General features: G+C 40.8%; 1 protein-coding gene across 2 annotated transcripts in view; it reads right to left on the minus strand.

Moving 5' to 3' along the window:
- Positions 1 to 24,081, minus strand: part of LOC149169799 (tetratricopeptide repeat (TPR)-containing protein) — a 437,974-nt gene that overhangs the window by 408,474 nt on the left and 5,419 nt on the right. For both annotated transcript variants that reach the window (XM_089428816.1, XM_089428817.1), the window contains exon 4: positions 23,765 to 23,946. In XM_089428816.1, coding sequence (XP_089284942.1) covers positions 23,765 to 23,946 — 182 coding nt within the window. The remainder of the gene's footprint in view (positions 1 to 23,764; positions 23,947 to 24,081) is intronic.

The raw sequence follows: 24,081 nt of genomic DNA on the forward strand, positions 1-24,081 counted from the left end.
ATCTCAAAACTATCATCTATGAAGTAGTTTAGGCACCGCAATGCCATGGACTAAATTCCTGACCAAGGCAATCTATCCATTGGTCTCTCAACAATTTAGGCACCGCAATGCCACAAACTAGATTCCTAACCAAGGCAATCTATCCAAGTGGGACTAAGATGGACTCAAGCTTTCAGACTCTCTAGGTTACCATCAAGCTTACTTGCTAACCATCAACCCAGAGATCCAGGTGCGTGTCAGAGCTCAATGAACAATGCCACCTTCCCACCTTCAGGAACTAAACATCAAAACAAAGTGTCAGCCAGATGTCCTCCTACGCAATGCTTCACTCACAAAGCCTCAACACTCCTTGATCCAGCAGATCAAGGACAACAAATCTCTCTCGATCAAACTGGTTAGTAACCAGCATGCTATCAAAATCTTGGAGAGATTTACCTGTACAAACACAACCCCAATCAATAATATACTTTCGCATGTACATAATCAAATACAAACCTCCGGGGTCTTCCAGACAACTTGATGTTGCTTCTCAAATTTTCATAATAGGACTATCAACTGAATCTTTGGCAAAAGATTCCTCAATCATACACTTTCCTTCCTACTTCATATGCAGCAACATATTCTTCAATTGGATCTTGCTTTCCTTCTTTCAGCAGCACCTCAAAATGCATTCTCCAATTTCCCTCTCTCACTCATGGCCTTCACTAGGACTTATCGTTGTTAGTCCTTACTGCATGACACATGAAGTAGAGAATCATATTTGTCACTCATCTTAAACAGAGAGGATCTAATTATTCATGTACAAGGAATATTCTCAACCATCCTCTTATCCTAGGGAGATTCCTTTCATTCAAGCTCCCTCTTAACCTGGGGAGTTCTACTTCTTCTTTATGACATTGGAGAATCTTTCATGGATTCCAACCTTTTTATCAGAGTCATTCATATATCATGCTTATCACATCAACTTTACTTACAATCATCTTCAGCCACTTTAAGATGATGTACCTGCACAATTTAGATTACAAGTACAACCAAAAATATACAAGCATGAAGTTAGCCATATTAAAATCTTATAACAACAGAAGCATTTAGACTTTACAAACATAATCAGCGAGAGACTATACTTCAATACTTCAACTTCTTGCCCAGGTTTAGTTACAAACCCTAAATCACATCCATAAGATATCAAACTCATTATATCTAGGGTTTCAATATTCTTTCAACGACAAGTTCCCTTATATAGCAAACCCTAGAAACAAATCAAATCAATGAATATAACAACTTTCAGAATTCATATGTTAGACTCCTCACTAAGATTTCATACATGAGCTTCAACAATCAAAACCAATCACAGCTTAATCAACATCATGACTAGCATCTACTAGGGTAAACCCTAGATTTCCATCTTCAAAATCTCAACAATCACTATATAGATTCATAAATTCCAGACGATTATACATGCTAGAGAATTTAACTACTACTAGGGTTTTAGCCGCTAAACCCTAGATTTTCCAAACATCATCCTAGACCATCAAACTTTAACTAGGGCTTGTTTCCAAACCCTAAGTCTCATGACCATTAACACTTAGGTCAACACATAAATCTAGGAAATCATCAGCATATCATAATCACATCATATGTCAAGCGATATTAATATGTTAGACATATATCGACCTAGAACAGGCTAGGGTTTCAACCAAATGAACACATACCTAGGGTTTCATTCCTAGGACTCTAAATACATAACAAGGGTTTTGCTTATAGACCCAACCAAACCCTAAGGATCTAGGGTTTCAATTCATAGCAAACCCTACTTTACCAGAACTTCAAAGGTTCGGGATTTCAGACAACATTATTTCAACCCTAACAAGTTAGGGTTTTCATAATCATATCAAGACCCCAAACACAACATTATCAACAAAAACTTCAAATAGCATTTTTCAATAACCCTAAGCAGTTTTAGGGTTTCAGACATTAACATTAGCATACCCTTAGGTTAGGGTTTTCCAGAGAACCTATCTAGGGTTCTATAAAATCAATTAAGAATATGAGGAGGGTAGATTTATCAAGTGATGAATCACCCAAAGCAAGAATCATTATGATTCAAAACAATGAGGCACAACAATGTTAGTAATGTAATGCAAACTTCAAAAATAAGATGATTATACTTTAAGAGAATCTTGTAAGGTGTGTAGTTTAAGACATACCTGGAGATGTTCCTTGGAAAACCTGGTAAGGATTCCTTGAAGTGTTCTCTTTGTATTAAGCCATCATCTTTTATACATGTAGTACATACTTACAAGCACAACATGTGATACCAAGGACATAATTTAATTTCTCAAGTTAGATCTTCTACATAATCATGGAGGATGGATTCCTTTGATAAGTTGTTTATTCTTTCAATCATTAGTAGGACTTTTTACTTGACATCTAGATTGCTAGTAATACTAAAGGATAAGGACTAAGGTTCTAGTATGTTAATTTAATCTAGACTAGAATTATATGGACCATCTAAGATTAAATATAATAAAGGCTTTATAAATATTCGTACCTCGAGTTTACATACCTTGAACTTCCTTTAATTGAGAGATCAATGTTTTATAGGACTTGATGCTCTCCTTGGAAACCATAAACACATCGTTAGATGACTAAAGCATAGTATTCACAATACTTGAGTTAGAAGTTGTTCTCAAACTGTTGAATGTTGTAGAGAAGGCTTGCAAAAATAGTTGCTACAAGACTTCATATAAGCTACTTCTATTGCTGTCATAAATGACTTATTTTTGTTGATTGAACTTAGACCTCATAACTGAAATAGCATTGTGACCTTCTCCCTGTGATAACACCGAATAGTAGTAGCACTGAACTGTGGGACCATAATAGCATACTGTGAGAGCATTGAGATCATCCCTTTACCCTAACTGAGTTCCTTATAATGACACTAAATCATTTATCTCTGAAATGCCTTGTCCGAACTTTCTCCTCTGATATTTCTCTTCACTACTATATCGAACTTTCTACTAAGATTTTTCAGCGAACTTGATCACCCAATCTCAAAAATGAACCAAAATGTATCACAATACTTCCTTATGAGATTATACGAGTTAGACTCTCTGAAGTTTATCGAGCCTTTTTTACTGTGATTTTACCGACCCTCACTTTCTGAATATTGATTTAAATTCCTTAGTTGTGGTATATTGAAATCCTTCTATGATGACCATGACCATGGCTCAAACTACCTTTGATCATGACCATGGTCTTCATACTACAAACAGCTCACTGAAGAGCTTCTTCAACCAAGCAGCTTCATATGAGATCATACTCATAGCTATGTATTCGGTCTCGACTTCTGCTTCCTGCTTGTCCATGATATCGAAGCAGAATCCAAAGAGAACCAGCACTGAGAAGTGCTCTAGTGTTCCTCCACACTGCCTGCCCAGTCAGCATTCGAATAATTATGTAGTTTCATATTTCCGGCAGTGTATCTCAATCCATGAGAGATTGTGCCCCGAAGATATCTCAGAGGATTCTTGGCACCAATCCAGTGAGGCTCAACCAAATATGAGCTCACCATGCTAACTGCAAAACATATGTCCGGACGGAAGTTCACCAAGAACATCAACGTGAATGAGTTTATGAAACTCAGAGGCATTTCCCAAATCTGGTTCGACATCACTACCATATAACTTCTGAAAGTTAATATCCTTGAGGTAGTCACAGGCTTGCAGTTTATCATTCCATATTCGGAATTCAACTCCCTCTTACTTCTACAAATGAGAGGGTCTACACCTGTCAGAAATAGGTCGTCCTCATAAGGTGTCGGTATGAGAGGTCTATCATCCACAACCTTCGGGTAATGGTTTGGATCGGTTTCACTCCTAGTGAATCTCAGCTTCATCTGACAGCTATCAATCCTCTCATACTATGCCCGGGGAGTTTTGCTTCAAGCCATAGAGGGCTTTCTTCCACCTGTATACATGAGATTCCCGATCATGAATCTCAAACTCCTCGGGTTGTTCCAAACTTGTGGACCTGCTACATGAGGGGAATGGTCCCCTTGTAAGATTTTCCTTCAGTACATCTCAGACATGTACTTTCATGCTCTTTTTGAATTCAGGCATCCCTGTCACCATCTGACTCACAGACCTTCGGTGCTATGTGTCAATGGACATGGTCCCTAGTGGACTTCCTGCAACTTGATACAACCCTGAACTCAAAAACATCTTTGAAAATTCTATTTTCAAACATGTACCTTTCCATCGATGAGTGCCACCTTGAAACCTTTGACTTTCATTGCTGAAATGGACACCAGGTTCTTCTTGCGATCATGTATAAAAGAGATTCTGTAAATGAATTGAGTTAACCCTCATTCAATTGAGGGATAACATTCCCTACACCCTTTTCGGGATAGGTGGCATCGGCTCCAAGTATAATCCCACGATTGTTTCCATCTCTACCAAATTAGAGAGTGCACCCATCTATCCAATGAAGTGCCTTGAAGCACTATAATCAATAATCCAGATTTCCCAAAGGATCTGAAGGAGAGGGCCAATACAAGATAATGCTTCTTTATCTTATCAAAAACAACATTTAATTCTTCATACCTTGGGTTCCTTGCTTTCTTTGAAGAGTCGACCATTTCCTTGATGACCTACATTACCTGTCATTCCTTTGATCATTGAAGATGTCCCTGGAATGATTTTTATCTTCATCAAGAGATGTGTCTCTGCCATTCGGGCACTCATTCGCATAATGGCAGAACTTATTGCAACCAAGGCATCCGCCTTTCCTTCCACCCTTAGATTCGAACTTCCCAATGAAGTGATCTTTAGGTAGGCCATCAGAAACTTTCACTGCGCCATTTTGATAATATTCTCTGCTTCGACTTTACCCTCAGTGAATTTGAAGAGGGATGAGGAATCCACTGATCCTTTTGTCCTTTCCCAACTGTCTTCGGTGATTGTGCTTTCACTCTTGCTTGGGCATTGTCTTCACCTCAGCTCTGATACCATGTTAATTTTAGGTATGTTCTATGCTAGAGCAATTTATTTCAATTTTCACAGTTAGCTCAATATCTTTTCCAAATTAGCAATCACATCAGCATTAAAGTAAACTATAGATAGAACATAAATATAAATCGCAGAAGACAAGCCAAGACAAGAGGACACAAGATGTGGCGCTAGCCAGGGACAAACCCCAATGTGGGGAAACCCTTGATCAATTCTTCTTTTATGTTCTTCAAAGTTCAGCAAAGAAAGAGAGAGAGATAGTACATTTACAATAGAAGTCAACATTTTGACTTTTGATATCTGCATGAGATCAGTTGAAGACATATTGCTTCAACTGATTCTCCAAGGTGACTGCTTCACATATCGTAGTGTTGCATTTTGTCGTGGTGCTGCACCTAGTCATAGAGTTGTTCCCATCACTGAGTTGCTCCCATTACCATGCTGCAATTCATTATCATGTTGCACTATGTTGTGCTTCATCTTCTCAGTGGTGCACTCAAACATCACTGAGCTCAACGTCATGGCTCTGTATTTAATGTTGTACACATTGCTAATCTGCAATGCCTGCTATGCTACACACATCATCAGTTGCACCTGTCAACGCTGATGACTTCTAGCCGCACTAGCTGTCACTGCTTCATGACTTAGGGCATCAACCTTCATCCCTTATCTTTCACTCAGTCAACAATAAAGGCCTTCAAAGGTTGTGGTGCACCAAGGTGAGACTACACTGCTGTCATGTTGTCGAGGTCTGGCTTGTGCAACCCTTTGACGTTGGCTATGGCCTGTGGCCTAGCCTAGCAGCAAGATAGGCTTACGCTCTTCCTCCAAACAACTTCCAATAACCATCAATACAACAGTGTAAGAACTTAGCTTACGGTCATTACCTTCTAGCACCGAATCTGCATACCTATGTTGATCTGATCAGAACCTTTAGGGAAGATTTCTTTTACGCACAGTCTCACCTTATGCTGCAGCTCCTTTGCCTTGCAAACAGTCCTTGACCCAAGCCTAGGAACAACCTCTATCTCTGCGTTGTTACCTTCAGCAACTCATGCTTGTTTCACACAGACAACAGGCTTCTTCTTGCTGTGTTAGGACTCATTTTGTTGCGGCCAAAGGTCTCTCCTTAGCTGTGAATTAGGGCTTGTTATATCTGCGGCTAGGTCTTCTTTTGCTGTGGCTAAGGGTCACTTCTTGACTGCGGTTTTAGAGCCTCCTTATGACAACGGATTAGGGCCTTCTTGTTGATGCGGATAAGAGCCTCCTCTGCTGCGTATCAGGCCTCCCTTTACTGTGGATTAGGCATCTCTTTAACAACGAATAAGAGTCTCCTTTTGCTGCATCTAAGAGTCTCCTTGGACAACGGATTAGGGCATCACTTGACAACAGATTAGGGCATCACGTTGACTGTGTATTGGAGCTCCTTTAGATAGTGGATAGGAGCCTTCCCTTGACTACGGCTAGGGCACATCTGAACTGCGGCTAGGGCATCATACACTTAGCCCAACGTACTCTTTAGTGTCTCTCCTTCACCAAAAACCAAAGACGTGGAGAGGAGGAGATCACTTGAAGAGTGTGTGTCTCGAATGACTTCAAGTCCTCACCTTGAAGAGTGTTTGTCTCAAATGACTTCAAGTCCTCACCTATTTATACTAAAATGTAGATGATGAATAGACATGACTATTGGGCTTCTGAGCCTACACAAGTTGTTGGCCGACTTGACAATTTGTCTTATAACACAAATAAATTCATAACTCCATGAATACTTATCGGAATCGGATGATCTTTAGATCAATCCGACACCTCTCGATGAGAGAGATCCAATAAAAATATCAGCTGCCATAAATAAGATGACCCACATGGAGTTTGGCCCTAGTTGCCAATTTTAACACTTCTGCCTTCTGCGATCCCAACCTTTTGTGCTTCACACTATGAATGATATTGTAGGTGTTCCAATTCCATTCTGCTGATGAAGAGCTTGCCACTTGTGATAGAATACGAGTGGCAACACTTTGCAAATGAACATTGAAGTTGGAGAAGGGTTTGTGGAAGTTTTGCCTCATCATATCTCTTAATGAAGATTTGTTGTTGGTCTCTCGCTGTTGATGGATTTACTGTGCAGAAGGAGGGTTTGACTTGGCATCTAAAAGGCTAGTATTTTTCTGAGGTCATGGGTCTTGGATATCTCACTTTTATCTGATTCTATAAGAAGATAATTTTTCTGGGTTTTCTCTGTGGAGGGGTTTTGCCTTGGCTTGGAGCCTATATCTTGTGTTCTTTTGTCTTCTGTGATCTTCATGTTTTTATTATGGTAACTGCTTGATGAAAGAGGGAAAACATAATAAATAATAATAATAATAATAATAAAATGCGAACAAACTCGCAAGTAATTATCATGTAAAGGGAAATCTAATTGAAATCGTAAGCCTCCCAATTTCTCAACAGTTAGATACTTGGTCAATTTGCTCTCTAGGTAATCATTGATGTCAAACACAGCCTTCTGCCTTCTGCAATCCCAACCTGTTGTGCTTCACATTATGAATGATACTGTAGCTGCTCCAATTCCATTCTGCTGATGAAGAGCTTGCCACTTGTGATAGAATACGAGTGGTAAGACTTTGCAAATGAACACTGAAGTTGGAGAAGGGTTTGTGGAAGTTTTGCCTCATCATATCTCTTGAGGAAGATTTGTTGATGGTCTCTTGCTCTTGATGGATTTACTATGCAGGAGGGTTTGACTTAGCATCTAGAAGGCTGGTATTTTTTTGTGGTCATGGGTATTGGATATCTCACTTTTATCTTATTCTATAAGAAGAGAATTTTTCTGTGTTTTCTCTGTGGAGGGGTTTTTCCTTGGCTTGGAGCCTATATCTTGTGTTCTTTTGTCTTATGTGATCTTCATGTTTTTATTATGGTAATTGCTTGATGAAAGAAGGAAAACATAATAATACTAATAAAAATGCAAACAAACTCCCAAGTAGTTATCATGTAAAGGGAAATCTAATCGAAATCGTAAGCCTCCCGATTTCTCAACAGTTAGATACTTGGTCAATTGGCTCTTTGGGTAATCATTGTTGTCAAACATAGTCTTCTGCCTTCGATGATCCCAACCTATTGTGCTTCACACTATGAATGATATTGTAGGTGCTCCAATTCCGTTCTGCTAATGAATAGCTTGTCACTTGTGATAGAATACGAGTGGCAAGAGTTTGCAAATTAACACCACTTGCCCCATGACAAGTCCACCACTTAACTGGGTCCATGGTCCTCCTCTCATCCAAAGTTGACATGTTTGCAAAATCCTCTAATCCAGTAGTAAAACAGGGAAATTCTTTCCTTACATCAATTTGTAAGGAAGTTGTAAACAACCTCTGAAAGACTTTCTTCACCTCCTTGTCGTTATGTGGAGCCTTCCTCTTCCCATTGCTTTCAACAATGAATTCTTCATCATAAAATTTTGAATTCAAAGCATGTGCCAAAGTGTGTAATGGAGTGCTGAAGCTATTTCACTTGGTAACAATAATGCACCTCACTTGTTTTGCAAAATCAAAATCCACAACAAGAAGAATGGGAACCTCTTGTGTAATAATTTCCACAATTTTTTAACCATGGTATCCATGCCATCATAAACCTCTCCTAGGAAAGGTTTCTTTGTGTCTGCATCTTAGAGAAGATCAAATGTAGGTAATGTGAACTTGAGCAAGAAATCAATCTTGCTCCACCAATCTTCATCAATCAACACCCTCTTCACCATACTTCCCTTCTCTGAATCTGCCTATCTCCACTCAACCCAAGTTTGACCTACCACCATACTCATTAATGCATTTTTAACTTCATCAAGGCAACACAACATGATGAAGTTTGAGGCATACTTTGTCTCAACAACTCCAATCTGGAGTATTCTCGATATATTGCTTGAGATTGGTGGTGTTTGGTGATGAATTTTACAATCTCCCTAGCCTGCCCTGTGACCTCCTTGATCCATTCTGTTTTTGCCTCAATCTCTTCTAAAATCAAATTCAAATTGTGGACAATGCAAGGATTCCAAAATATGTGATTGTATCTACTCTCAACAATCAAGTTTGCAACTTTGCAAACAGGTGCATTATCTGTGATAACTTGCACCACATTTTCTGGACCTACTTGTTCAATAGCAAAAATTAAAATATCAGCATTGAACTTACTATCCTTTACCTCACCTGAACAATCTTTTGCTTTGATGAACATGGCTCCTTTTGGTGATGATGCAATGACATTAATCAAAGCCCTATGTCTTATATCAGTCCAACCATCTAAGATGATGGAAAGCCCTGTACTACTCCATGAGCTACGAATTGGTTTCAGAACATCATCAAGAAGTTGCTTCTCTTTCTTAAATGAAACTGCTCTGCCTTTTTAATAGTTTGGCCCCTTGTAACCTTGAGGGGCTTTGTTAATTGCTCTCACCAAATCCTGCTAATATGGTGATCGAACCACATTAAAAGGGATGCCACAAGCAAAGATGGTTGTTGCCACTCTTGAGTCAACTTCTTCTCTCCCTTAACTATCAGGCATTTTCACCAATCTGCTGTCTTGATTTGGAGTTGATGGCTTGGATAGCTCGGCTTCTACTTCTAGTGCTCTCCTCTTTCTTGCTTCCTGAACAATCCTTGGCTCAATGCTATCAGTCATGCGAGGATTGGTAGTGCCAGTGCCGATTTTGCTTCTTTAATCCCTCAACCTTTGAGCATCATCGCTCTGTTTCTTGAATTTAGTCCTCACCTCTGGATTTTTGGTATGTTCACACACATCAATACCCTTTATCTCTTCATGCAAAACGTGAGCCATCACTCTTGCGTAAGAGCCCTTGAAGGTCTTTTCATTTTTGCATAAATTGCACTTCCATTCACACGTACCACCAAAATCCGTCTGCTTCGCTTTGGTAACATACTTCCATAGAGGATAATATTCTTGCTGCCTGGTTGCTTTAGTGGATTTAGGGGCACTCGAAACACAACTTAGAGAAGCCATGAATGTTGCAAAATTACAAAATGAAAAACTCACCTAGTTTAGGGGCACTTGAAACACAACTTTGAGAAGCCATGAATGCTGCAAAATTAAAAAATGAAAACCTCACCCAATTCGCTGCGGCCCACTCCCTTCCTCTTGCTGCCCGCACCCTTTCTCTTGCCGTTCACATCCTTTCTCATGTTTCCCACACTCCAAAACACAAATAAACTCCTTGCTACTGCTATAGGAAGCTCCTCTTGCAGAAGAATGTGTGAGAAATGAGTGAATGAAGTGCCTTTTTAAAGAAAAGAAGAGGTTCATAGGGTTTCTAGAGAATTCTATTTGTAATTTTTTTATTATTAAATTTAGTTAACAACCACATAAAAAATGTTTTATTAGTGTATTTGGGTGTTAAAATGGGCCCACGCCCTTATTCAACCCTTGAACTGGCCAAAAAACTAAAAAAAATAAATTTCAAATCCGCTTTTTGTCACCTAAAATGCGGCCTCTAGTGGCCGAAACGGGCTTGAAACGCTGCCGGCCATACCGTACGACATTTCGAAATTGCGAAATGTTGTACGGTACAACCGACGACGTTTCGGGCCCTGTTCAAGGCTGTTTTGGTGTTTTAGTGTGTTCCTAGTACTAGCACGCCACTTTTCTAGGCGTTTCCTGCAACATATTCTGGTACCCTTAGCATGGCTGAAGTATAATACATTGCTGCTAGCATGGCTAGCTGTGAGGCAGTGTGGCTAAGGAAGCTCTTCAGAGAGTTGTTTGAGCAAGTATTGGATACTACAGTAATTTACTGTGACAATAAGAGTGGGATTCGAGTTGTTGAAAATCTCGTGTTCCATGACAAGTCCAAACACATTGAGATCAAATATCACTATATCCAGGATATGGTACAAAGAGGAGCAGTGAGACTCCATCATATCACGACTGATGATCAGATTGCTAGCATTCCTACCAAGCCTTTACTGAAAGGGAAGTTCTTGGTTTTTAGAGAGCAACTTGGACTGACAGAGGTGATTCTTCCTAGAGAGGGTGGTCATGGATGATGAGCCTTGGATGTGTAGGTTCCTTGTCATGTGTTGACAAGTGGATCTCCCCAAGCAGTGATGAGCCTTGGATGTGCAAGATCCTTGTCATGTGTTGACAAGTGGATCCCCCCAAGCAGCGATGAGCCTTGGATGTAGTGGTCTAACTAGAGAAATACAGTGAAATATCAAAACATGAACTAGCTACAACAAACAAATAAACATGCAATTTGAAAATCCACAAGAACAACAAATTTAGAACATCGTTGAGCAGAAATAATAGAGTTGAGCCATTTTATTAAATATCCAATGAGAATCTAAGTACAAAATATAGTGGGATGTGTGCACCTGGGCTTGCTTAAGCAAGCATGCAAAACCCAGGTGAGAATGAAGAAAACTCCACATTGAAATGGCTCACTAGCTGCACAGTACCCAAAAATTTACTGCTGCTGCTGCTAGAGGAAAACTGATATTTGAGGCCTCAAATCTGCTCCAAAAATAATGAAAAATTAGGACAATGATCTCCAACCTGTGACCAAAAAAACCCAAAAATATTTTGGGCTAATTCCAACCTCCCGGAATTACCTAAAAATGAAGTGAAATGACCGACTGCCCAGCTCTGTGTCCCACTAGAAAACCTATAGTTGCTCCTCCAAAATTCTCCACAAAAATAACTAAGAAATCACTAAAAGATAGCGCTGAAAAGATAGAGTGAAATTCCAGCTATTTCCCGGCACAAGATTGCAACAACTGCTCTAACAAAAACGGCCTACCTATTGTAGAGATGAAATAGCTCGCAAAAAAGCAGGAAAATAAATATCCAATCAGCTCCAAGTTTTCTCTCCTAGGATTACACTCTAAGTTCACCGAAAGAGAGTTGGGATTCTCCACTTGGAAATCCCTGTGCTAAACAATACTGGTTGACTTAGTTCAACAACTTAAGCAAACCTTCCTCCAATTTAGAAATGAAATGCCAAAACTAGAATGATCAAAATGAGGCCCCAACCTTCCTTTTATTTTTGCTTTCACTTCCTCATACTATGGTTTGATTTTTCCCATGCCACAGTTTGATCCTTCCTATGGTTTGATTTCCATGCTTGGTAATTCCACAAGTTAACTTTAATTTTTCTTCTTTTCCTAATTCTCAACCATTTTCTTTTCTCAAAATTGATTAAGTATCTCTACAACTTATTTCTCCTATTTTATTTAGCTAAATATATATATTAATCTCCAAAATTGCAAAATTGGGAATTTCCATGTCAAAATTTTAATTGGGGATATGACAATCCTCCCCAATGTTGCTTGTCCTCAAGCAACTGTAGTGCTGGATGTTGCAGATCTGTTCTCCTTCCCATGTGGCATCTTCTTCTGGGAAATCCTTCCACTTGACAAGGAATTCTCTAATTATCCTGCTCCTCAACTTCCTTTTCCTCTCATGTAATATGTCCCTTGGTGTTAAAATCAAATGCCCCTCATCAACTAATGGTGGTAACTCAATGGTAGTCTTCACTTGTTGTCCCAAGGCCTTTTTCATGGAAGAGACATGGAATACATTATGCACCCTGCTTCCTGGTGGAAGCTCCAACTCATAAGCTACCTCTCCCACTCTTCGGATCACCTTGTATGGCCCATAAAAACGAGTTTGAAGCTTTTCAGCTCCCTTCTGCTTCAGTTTGGATTGCTTGTATTACTGCAATCTCAGGAAAACCAAATCTCCCACCTCAAAATGTTGCTCTACTCTGCCTCAGTCTCTATATAACTTCTGCTGGTTCTATGCCATTTGCAAGTTAGCCTTGAGTGCTCTAAGGATATCTTGGCTCCCCTGTATCCAATCTTTGGCCCCTTGAGCTCTGCTATCTCCAAAAACCATACTAGCAAAAGTCAGTGCATCATAACCATATAAAGCACGAAAGGGTGTCATACATATGGACATTGATATGTGGTGTTGTAGCAATACTCCCCAAGGTGCAGCCACTTCACCCATGCTCTTTGCTGTCCAGTCACATAGTTACGCAAATACCCCTCCAACCACTTATTTACTATCTTTGTCTGTCCATCTGTCTGAGGGTGGTAGCTAGTGCTGGGAGTTAGCTTCGTGCCAACAAGGCGAAATAACTCCTGCCAAAATCCTCCCATAAATCTGGCATCCCTATCACTGATAATCGCCTTAGACAACCTGTGTAGCCTAAACACCTCTCGGAAAAACAACTCGGCCACCTGTCATGCTGAATATTGGGCTAGAATGGCGAAAAGTGTGCAAACTTCGTCATCCTGTAAACAACCACACAGATGCAGTCTCTCCCCTATACTGCTGACAATCCTGTAATAAAGTCCATCGATATACTCTTCCACTTCCTCTCAAGAATAGGAATAGGTTGTAGTAACTCAATGAGATGCGTGTGCTCTCCCTTGTTCCTTTGGCATGCATCACACTCCCTGACATGCCTCAGAACATCCTCCATTAGACCCTGCTAAGTGAAACGCTCCCTAATGGCCATATAAGTCTTGTAGAACCCCTGATGCCCCACCAAAGGTGAGTCATGAGCTGTGTGTAGGATCTTCTCCCTCAACTGTGATCCTGACACCAAATAAATCCTATCTTTGTAATAGATAACATCATCCATCACTCGGTACCTGTCATCCCCATGAGTACCATCCAAGATCTCACATGTCTGCCGATCCTTGGAGTACTCCACCAAAAGTTGTGCCTTCCAATCCTGTGTGATATCCATCAAAGAGAGTGTTGTGGGCCTCCGTGATAATGCATCAACTACTATGTTCTGCTTGCCCTTGACATACTCAATCTCAAAATCATATGCTTGGATCTTACTGACCCATTTCTATTGTCTCTCCTGTAGGTTTTGCTGCTCCAAGAAAAATTGAAGATTGTTGTGATCAGTCTTAACCTTGAACTTGTTCCCCACTAAGTATTGCCGAAACTTAGCCAACACATGCATGACTGCTAGCATCTCTTTATCATATATGGGATACAATCTCTCATGTGGCTGAAGTTTTTGGCTCTCAAATGCTATGGGGTGACCTCCCTGTGACAAAACTGCTCCAATGCCCTCCCCTGATGCATCGCACTCCAAGACAAATGGGTGTGAAAAATATGGAAGGGCCAAAACATGACAACTACTCATCACCCTCTTGAGGTGCTCAAAAGCCTCTTGTGCCACATCAGTCCACTCAAAAGCCCCTTTCTTTGTCAAATCCGTAAGGGGTGCTGCTAACTAGGAAAACCCCTTCACGAACCTCCTGTAATATGTACAGATGCCCAAATCCCCTCAACTCTGTCACATTTTTGGGTGTAGGCCAAATCCAGGATGGCCCTAATCTTCCCCTGATGCACTCGTACTTCATCCTCCCCAATCACATGCCCAAGATATAACATCTCTGTCAATTCGAACTCACACTTGGACATTTTCGCATACAGTTGTTGCTCCTCTACTATGTGCAAGACCTCCTCCAAGTGTTGGAGGTGCTCCTCCCAAGTCCTGCTATATATCAAGATATCATCAAAGAATACCAAGACACATCGTTGCAACTGCTTGTGGAACACATGGTTCATGCAAGACTGAAACGTGGCTAGTGCATTGGTTAGCCCAAAGGGCATCACCAAGAACTCAAAGTGTCCATAATGGCAGCAAAAAACAGTCTTGGGGATGTCCTGCTCCCTCACCCGGATCTGGTGGTACCCTGAGCACAAGTCTATCTTAGAGAAGTACTTGGCTCCTCTAAGCTCATCCATCAACTCATCAATGCGCGAAATGGGATACCTGTTCTTCATCGTTTTCTTGTTGATGGCCCTATAGTCTATGCACATGCGAAGGGTCCCATCCTTCTTCACCAACACTACAAACGAAGCAAAAGGACTCGAGCTAGGCTTGATATGCCCCAACATCAACAACTCCTGTATAGCCCTCTCAATCTCATCCTGATATGCCTTGGGATATCTGTAGGGAGTGGTGATCGCTACATGAACCCCCTCCTCCAACTCAATGGTGTGCTCAAACCCTCTGTTGGGTGTCCTGCCTGGTGGAATCTCTCCAAATACCACCTGATGCCTCTCCAAGAGGTCCAATATGTCTGGATGTGTCTATTGCTTCAGCTCCCCAGTCCTTGAGATCCTCAACTCTACAGCCCACTCTATGTCACTGTGCCTCAAATCAACCTCCATGTGTGCAAACACTGTTTGGGGTGGATATGAATCCATACCTCTCAACACTACTAGCTTTCCATCCGATCCTATGAACTCCATCTCCAATTTCCTCCAATCAGGTTTGACACGCCCAAGAGAATACAACCACTGAACTCCCATCACCACATTGGTATTCGAAACGTCCACCACGAAGAAATGGTCTGTGACCGAATAGTTCCCCATGGTCACTGTCATGCTGGGAACATACCGGGTACACTGTATAGTTTTATCTCTTGGCACTAGTACCAAAAATCCCTCGAAAGCCTCTGTTTGAATGCCTCTACACTTCGCCAACTGTGCATCAATAAAATTGTGGGTTGCCCCATTGTCCACCAACATGGATACACGCTGTCCTTGCACTGTACCTCTGATCCTCAGTGTTAAATACTTCGGAACTCCCCGAAGCGAAGCAGTAAATCCCCCAGTGGGTAAGAAAGCTCCTCCACTGGGTGGGGGGTGGTGGGCCACCTTCTCCCAAGCTCTGAGGTCCACCGTCACCTGCATCTACCTCCTGGTTTGCATCCTCCTCCTCTGGCTCACTATCTGAAAATACCTCTATGTAGTGGGCCTTGCCCTTGGTACATCGATGCCCTAGTGCCCATGGCTCCTAACAAATAAAGCATAATTTCCTTCGCTGGAGGTCCCTGCTAGTCTCATCATCCAGCTGTCCCTTCCCTGTCCACTCCTTTTGAGAAGTTTTGATGTCTTTTCCCTTCTAAGGGAAAAAGGGTTTAGTAGGTGTTGAAACCCTCGTCTTTGGAACAACATCTAGCATGTCCCACTCTCGACTAATGACATCCTGCAATGATACTAGCCTATAAGCTCGTACCCAACCTCGCAGAGGCTTGACCAATCCCTCAATAAACAACACGATCAATCGTGACTCGGAAATATCTAAAACCATTATTGCAAGCCTTTGAAACTCTGCTATGTTAGACTGCCTGTCTGCTTCAAGTTAGCCAACTTCTTGAAGCGCAACTCCGAATCCTTCCTTTCAAATCTTTCCCCCAGCGTGCGAGTGAACTCACTATAGGATGTGATGGACACTTGCCCAAGTGTAACTAATCCGTGATACCACCACTCCTACACATCACCCTCCAAATGCAATGTAGCAAATCTGATGGCATCTTGCCCCTTGCATGGGATTCAAACTAAGGTTAGTGTCTAGTTTCTGAACCCATGGTCTCGCTGAACTCTTGGCTGACCCATAAAAACCTGGCAATGTCACCTTCCCTTCTAGCTTCTGATTTTGCGGTCCTCCTCGGAATGAGGGCCCAACTCCTCTATATTTCTCCTTTAGATGACAGTAATCTGCTAAGGAGAGTGTCCCTCCGATATTGGGATCCAAGGACTCATACTCGTCAATCCCGGATTCCCGTCAGTGAATGATCTAATTAACTTCGTGAATGCATCAACACCTCTCTCTCACTCTGGTTCCTTCGTGAAGCGAGGCATAGTTGGCCTGGGAGTTTGACCATATGTGTGGGTTGTGTTGGAAAATGTAACTAGGTTCAGTCTTCATAATTGTACTTGAAGTCAAAATGTAATATATTTGTCAAAAGAAAAGCAAAAAGAATTTTTATTAATATTGAATTGACTTTTTAAAGCATGGGTTTCATGCTTGGGTCAAATGTATAGGTCAAGCCTCCATTGTAGGCTTTAGGTTATTGTCAAAGTCAATTTGTGAAGACTCGTCCATCAAGTCAAAGTCTCCTTACTGTTGAAAGAATTCTCATCAAGTCGGCCTACCTCAAATAAATCATGTCGGCCTAAATACAAAGACACACCTCTTCATATATTCATGTTGGCTCATTTCAAGTTGGCAACAACTATATATACCAGGATGAGGACTTCACATAACAACCACAAAAAATTTCGCATAAGAATTTCAGAGAAATATTTCGGTGTTTTTACAGGAGCTCAGACAGGGTACAAGGAGGATCTCGGTGTAATCATAGAAGCTCGGGTTAAATCACAGAGATAATTTCGCTAAAGACAGGTGCAAAATTACAGTGACCACAATTTCGGGCTATTACAGTTTCGGTGCCATTATAATCTCGTTGCTATCACAGTTCGGTGCTCCCACGTTTTGATGCTACTACTATACTACAGTTTCGGTGCAAATATTGTCTTGGTGTAACCACAATATGGAAGGTTCAGTGCTACCACAATATGGAAGGTTCGGTGCCACCACAGTGAGAAGGGATCAGTGTTATCACAGTGGGAAGACCTCGGTGCCACCACATAAATAAAGTCTCTCGTTGCTATTACAAAGACAAGGTCTCAGAGATATTGCAGTGATGATGTCTCAGTGAAAGCTCAATGGAAAGTATTCGATGCTAACATAGTGAAAGGAAGAAGGATGACTTGATGGAGGTAGTCTCGAGTCTAGATTGTAAGGGTCTTGGTCGTCTCATCTTTTGAATCTACTGAAGGAAGAATTTGTGACTGGGTTTTCCCCTCGAGGGGGGTTTTGCCCTGGCAGCGTGCCTACATCTTGTGTACTCTTTTATTTGTTGCTTGGCATTAGTCTTGATGATAAGAAAAGATAAATCGAAAGAAATAATAATAATAAAACATCACAAGATAATGTCATTAATAAAGGGAAAACATTTAACTGCCACCTCTATGGATTTTCCAACATGGTATCAGAGTTATGGTCATTGTCAAAGGTAGTCTAAAACTTTGTACACATGATGAATACCACTGTGATTCTCTGTGACAACCAGAGGTGGGATTCGATTATTGAGGAATCCTGTATTCGATGATTGCTCCAGCAGATAGACATCAGATACTACCTTATATGGGATATGGTAAGTCTATGAGCAAGGAAGCTCCATCGCTGTGAGATGATGTACAGGTCGCTACACTTTGTCAAAGCCCCGAGGGAAAGATCAAATCTGTGATTTTCCCAAACGACTTGGAGTCGTCGAGAGACCCTTGTAAAAGGGTCCTGCATGTTGCATACATTGAGCTCTGGGAGCTCTGGGGGCTTGGGGTTCTTACTGGAGCAACATACGACCACAGGGTGACTCACCCTCCCCTGGTGGCACGTGCTGAACAAGATGATTAGTTCTCCTGTGGGCCTGGATGATGTGTTCTCCATGGCGATTGTGGAACAGGATGATTCGTTCTCCTGTAGGCCAGGATGATTAGTTCTCTGTGGCATCCACTGGACAGGATGATTTGCTCTCCTGTGGACAGGATGATTCGCTCTCCTATGGACAGGATGATTAGTTCTCCTGTCGAGGCATCCTACCCATGCAGTCTGGGACTCATGGGAAGTACCTCTCATCTGATCAATGAGCAGGGAAATGAGGATAGGGACCATAGTAGTACCAATGGACGCATCGTTGTATCTACCGTACTCCCTATGCTAGGATGACCTTCATTGATCTAGGATCAATGATACTGGTCTGAGACCAGTGAGAGTGGTACACCCTCTGAAACTGACTTCGGGTTAGTAGAGGACTGGTCTGGGACCAATGAAAGTGGTACACACTCTGTGACTGACTTCGGGTCAGTGGAGGATGGTATGATACATCCTCGATCACTTCTTCTTCATAGTTTGAGTAGAGCTGAGCAAAACTGAGCAGAGCATAGCTGAGCAGGGCTGATCAGAGCTAAGCAAGCAGTGCAGGGCACTGATGGCAGAGATAGTACAATCGGACATATGGATCAGCGGATGGAGTTCTCCCTAGTTGAGAGGGAGTGTTAAAAATGGCAACTAGGGCCAAACTCCATGTGGGTCATCTTATTTATGGCAACTGATATTTTTATTGGATCCCTCTCATCGAGAGGTGTAGGATTGATCTAAAGATCATCCGATTCCGATAAGTATTCATGGAGTTATGAATTTATTTGTGTTATAAGACAAATTGTCAAGTCGGCCAGCAACTTGTGTAGGCTCAGAAGCCCAATAGTCATGTTTATTCATCATCTACGTTTTAGTATAAATAGGTGAGGACTTAAAGTCAGTTGAGACACACACTCTTCATGTGATCTCCTCCTCTCCACGTCTTGGGTTTTTGGTGAAGGAGAGACACTAAAGAGTACTTTGGGCTAAGTGTATGATGCCCTAGCCGCAGTTCAGATGTGCCCTAGCCGTAGTCAAGGAAAGGCGCCTATCCACTGTCTAAAGGAGCTCCAATGCGCAGTCAACATGATGCCCTAATCTGCTGTCAAGTGATGCCCTAATCCATTGTCCAAGGAGACTCTTAGATGCAGCGAAAGGAGACTCTAATTCGTTGTTAAGGAGAGGCCTAATCCGCAGTAAAGGGAGGCCTGATACGCAGCAGAGGAGGCTCTTATCCGCATCAACAAGAAGGCCCTAATCCGCTGTCATAAGGAGGCTCTTAGCCACATCAAAAGAAGACCTAGCCGCAGATATAACAAGCCCTAATTCACAGCTAAGGAGAGATCTTTAGCCACAACAAAATGAGTCCTAACGCAGCAAGAAGAAGCATGTTGTCTGTGTGAAACAAGCATGAGTTGATGAAGGTAACAGCACAGAGATAGAGGTTGTTCCTAGGCTTGGGTCAAGGACTGTTTGCAAGGCAAAGGAGCTACAGCATAAGGTGAGACTGTGCGTAAAAGAAATCTTCCCTCAAGGTTCTGATCAGATCAGCATAGGTATGCAGATTCAGTGCTAGAAGGTAATGACCGTAAGCTAAGTTCTTACATTGCTGCATTGATGGTTATTGGAAGTTGTTTGCAGGAAGACCATAAGCCTATCTTGCTGCTAGGCTGGGCCACAAGCCATAGCCAATGTCAAAGGGTTGCACAAGCCAGACCTCGACAGCATGACAGTAGTGTAGTCTCACCTTGGTGCACCACAGCCTTTGAAGGCCTTTATTGTTGACTGAGTGAAAGATAAGGGATGAAGGTTGATGCCCTAAGTCATGAAGCAGTGACAGCTAGTGCAGCTAGAAGTCATCAGCGTTGACAGGTGCAACTGATGATGTGTGTAGCATAGCAGGCATTGCAGATCAGCAATGTGTACAACATTAAATACAGATCCATGACGTTGAGCTCAGTGATGTTTGAGTGCACCACTGAGAAGATGAAGTACAACATAGTGCAGCATGATGATGAATTGCAGCATGGTAATGGGAGCAGCTCAGTGATGGGAACAGCTCTGTGACTAGGTGCAGCACCATGACGAAATGCAACACTACGATATGTGAATCAGTCACCTTGGAGAATCAGTTGAAGCAATATGTCTTCAACTGATCTCATGCAGATATCAAAAGTCAAAATGTTGACTTCTATTGTAAATGTACTATCTCTCTCTCTTCTCTGCTGAACTTTGAAGAACATAAAAGAAGAATCGATCAAGGGTTTCCCCACATTGGGGTTTGTCCCTGGCTAGAGCCACATCTTGTGTCCTCTTGTCTTGGCTTGTCTTCTGCGATTTATATTTATGTTCTATCTGCAGTTTACTTTAATGCTGATGTGATTGCTAATCTGGAAAAGATATTGAGCTAACTGTGAAAATTGAAATAAATTGCTCTAGCATAGAACATACCTAAAATTAACAAGAAGACTATGTTTGACAACAATGATTACCCAAATAGCCAATTGGCCAAGTATCTAACTGTTGAGAAATCGAGAGGCTTACGAATTCGATTAGATTTCCCTTTACATGATAATTACTCGTGAGTTTGTTTGCATTCTTATTATTATTATTATTATAATGTTTTCCTTCTTTCATCAAGCAATTACCATAATAAAAACATGAAGATCATAGAAGACAAAAGAACACAAGATATAGGCTCCAAGCCAAGAAAAACCCCTCCACGGGGAAAACCTAGAAAAATTCTCTTCTTATAGTTTCAGATAAAAGTGAGATATCCAAGACCCATGACCACAAAAAAATACCAGCCTTCTAAATGCCAAGTCAAACCCTCCTTCTGCACAGTAAATCCATCAACAACAAGAAACCAGCAACAAATCTTCATCAAGAGATATGATGAGAGAAAACTTCCACAAACCCTTCTCCAACTTCAGACTTCGGCCCTCCTTCTGCGAAATTTCAGAACCAATTAAGCGAATTGTGTGTGTCCAAATGAGCTCAAATCATCCTCTATAATATCCAGAGGTGTGTGAATAGACATGTCCTTTGGGGCTGGGCTGACTTGGAATCTAGAGGGGTTTTTGACCCAAATTACATATTTAAAAATTATTTTTTTTCCTTTTTCTTTACAATAGGTCCAAATAGGACTTTGACTCTTTGACTCAAGAAAACCTAGAAGCATGAAGAACATGCTTATCTAATAAAATAATAATAATAAAATTATTTTTCTTCTTTTTCTTTTACATAAAATATACAATGATATAGGTACAAAGATCATTATGAAAACTGAACCTAGTTACATTTTCTAACACTAACCAATGACAATAATGTAGCAGCAGCAGACTTATAACTTTAAGGATTCTCAAATGTTGTTTTTTCATTGTGAAAAATGCCATTTGGCAATTTTTTAACGTACATGCTTTAAGAGATTATCTGTCAATGAGAATGATAAAGTCTTTCTAATCATTGTTTAATGTTGAATATCAATTGATGACTGACTGAATTATTTGAATCTGAAAATGAATCTAAATAGTTGCTGATTTACATAATTGTAACAATAGTGACAAGATGAATGGATTGAGAAAAAATAAGGCAATGGAAACCCTAAGACCACTGCCCACCAAATCTTGGGCAAAAGAGGGCAGGTACATGAATATGCAAAGCAAAGAAGGGATGTTATACATGCCACAAATCAGCCTTAGCTTGCTGAAAACTACTGCAGAATTAACCTTGGAAAGCTGAGGGTGCCACTCTTAAACAGAGTTACAAAGGTGATGTCATATTACTTCTAGCAACAACATATTGTGATAGATGCAAGCTTAACATAACAAGAAAAAGAATTAGAGTGAATATATCACCATACACTCCATTATAAAGCCTTCATAACAAGTTACAGGGATTTCCTACAATAATCAACAAGTGAAATAATGCAAACATAGAAGAAGCCTCACATAAAATAGAAGCAATACTTTCAACCTTCCTAATATAAGTTACGGTGTAACCCAAGGGGAGAACTCCTTCAATCCCCAATCTCCCAACCATCACAAATGGAGAGAAAACTCCTTTTTATAGAGGGAGACTCTTCTCTTTTACAATGAAATACATTATTTTCCAGCTAACTCCTTGACAACTCAAAGAAATAATATAATAATGGAGTAGTTAGATCTATCCTCAATCAATGGTTAACCACGTCAAGCGAATATGTGCCCTCCATCCTCTCCAAGAGAGGTCACCCATCTAAAAATTCGAAGGAATATACAATGAATCTCCTAGAGAGAGGATGCATCACCTAAAATAGGCATATTGACCAAGTAAGATGCTAAAAGGTACACATAAAGTCTGCCCTTCAAAATGCACACAAGCAAAATTACCATAAAATATATCTATCATAGGAGAATGTGCTCAAGGTCCACCTAGAAAACTCCTCCAAGATGTGCCCTTCAAGATGCATGAGGGAGAAAACAATAAAACAATTTCCCTTAAAAGAGCACTCCATAACCACCATCCCAAAATAGTAAGTGGTCCACAAGATGCATAAAAAAGTGTGCAATCACTCCACGTGTGTGAATCCCAAAGTGGGTTCCTCCAACCAATCCATGGATAAGTGTGCAAGATGCCAACTAGATGGAGCACTCCACAAGAAAAGCTAGTAGAAGGCCTTCAACAATTTCTCACCAAACAGTCCACATAGTCCACCTCTAAATAGTCACCGAATGATTAAATCAACATGGACATGTGTGATAATGCGCAGATGCACCATGTAAATAAAAGTTGATCTCCCTAGCAAAACACTGCCTCCAAGTGACATCACCATCATGCAGGGTCACTAGGATGCTCCAAGAAGAAAATAATACATGAAGTAGCAAGCACCCATATGTCAAGAGAGTGATCCATTAAACAAAGGCATGAAAGTAGCATCCAAAAAATCATGAGAACACAAGCTAACATGACCATCCACCAAAGAGAAGTGAGTCTTCTCCAACCCAAAATACCAATTCAACCATGAAGTAGCATTTCCAAGCAAAGAAAGGGAATATGTACCCTCAATCCATCAAAAAGCTCCAAGGTACAAGCAGCAAAATACAACAATGTGACTGAAAATCACAACATGCAACCTCATACAATATGGAGTGTAACAATAACCATACCCATGGATCCTGGCAACTTGACCAATTACATATGAATAGTCATTCTACAAGAAAATGTCCTACCAAGATTAACTTCCACTATGATAACTAAAAATGTTAGTTTTAATATAGTTCATCTTAATTTGGCATTCAAATAGTTATGGTGGGCAATGCAAAGATAGAAATTAATTCATATGGCAGGCTCATAGAATTAGCACTAAGAACAATCTGACAGTTCATAGAAGAAAACCATTCATTTTGGAAAAATTTAAAACTTTACAAATTGTAACTGCAATTTTGATTGCCACAAAATAACTTACATGGACCATGTGGCAAGACGCTTCCAAAGGTAGGCATCTTTAGGTGTAAGATGAGCAGCTATCATGTAAAAATTGATTGCTTTTGTCTTATCATGACATGTATCGTAAACAAGTCCAAGTGTATGGTAGGCATCTGGGACATTAGGTGCAAGGCGTATAACTTCTTTTAACAGTTCTATAGCCTGCACAAACAACAGTAACAATGTTACACCAATCAATTATTAATTATTGAACAACCACGTAAGGATGCAGCAAGGAAAGCACACATACACTTAATGTTTGGGCATTGTATTTTTCACTACATTCAATCATATGTA

This window comes from Pinus tabuliformis, chromosome 4_2 (assembly GCF_031772625.1).
Source record: "Pinus tabuliformis cultivar Carrire ecotype Pingquan chromosome 4_2, CPIR1, whole genome shotgun sequence".
In the NCBI taxonomy this organism is placed as follows: Eukaryota; Viridiplantae; Streptophyta; class Pinopsida; order Pinales; family Pinaceae; genus Pinus; species Pinus tabuliformis.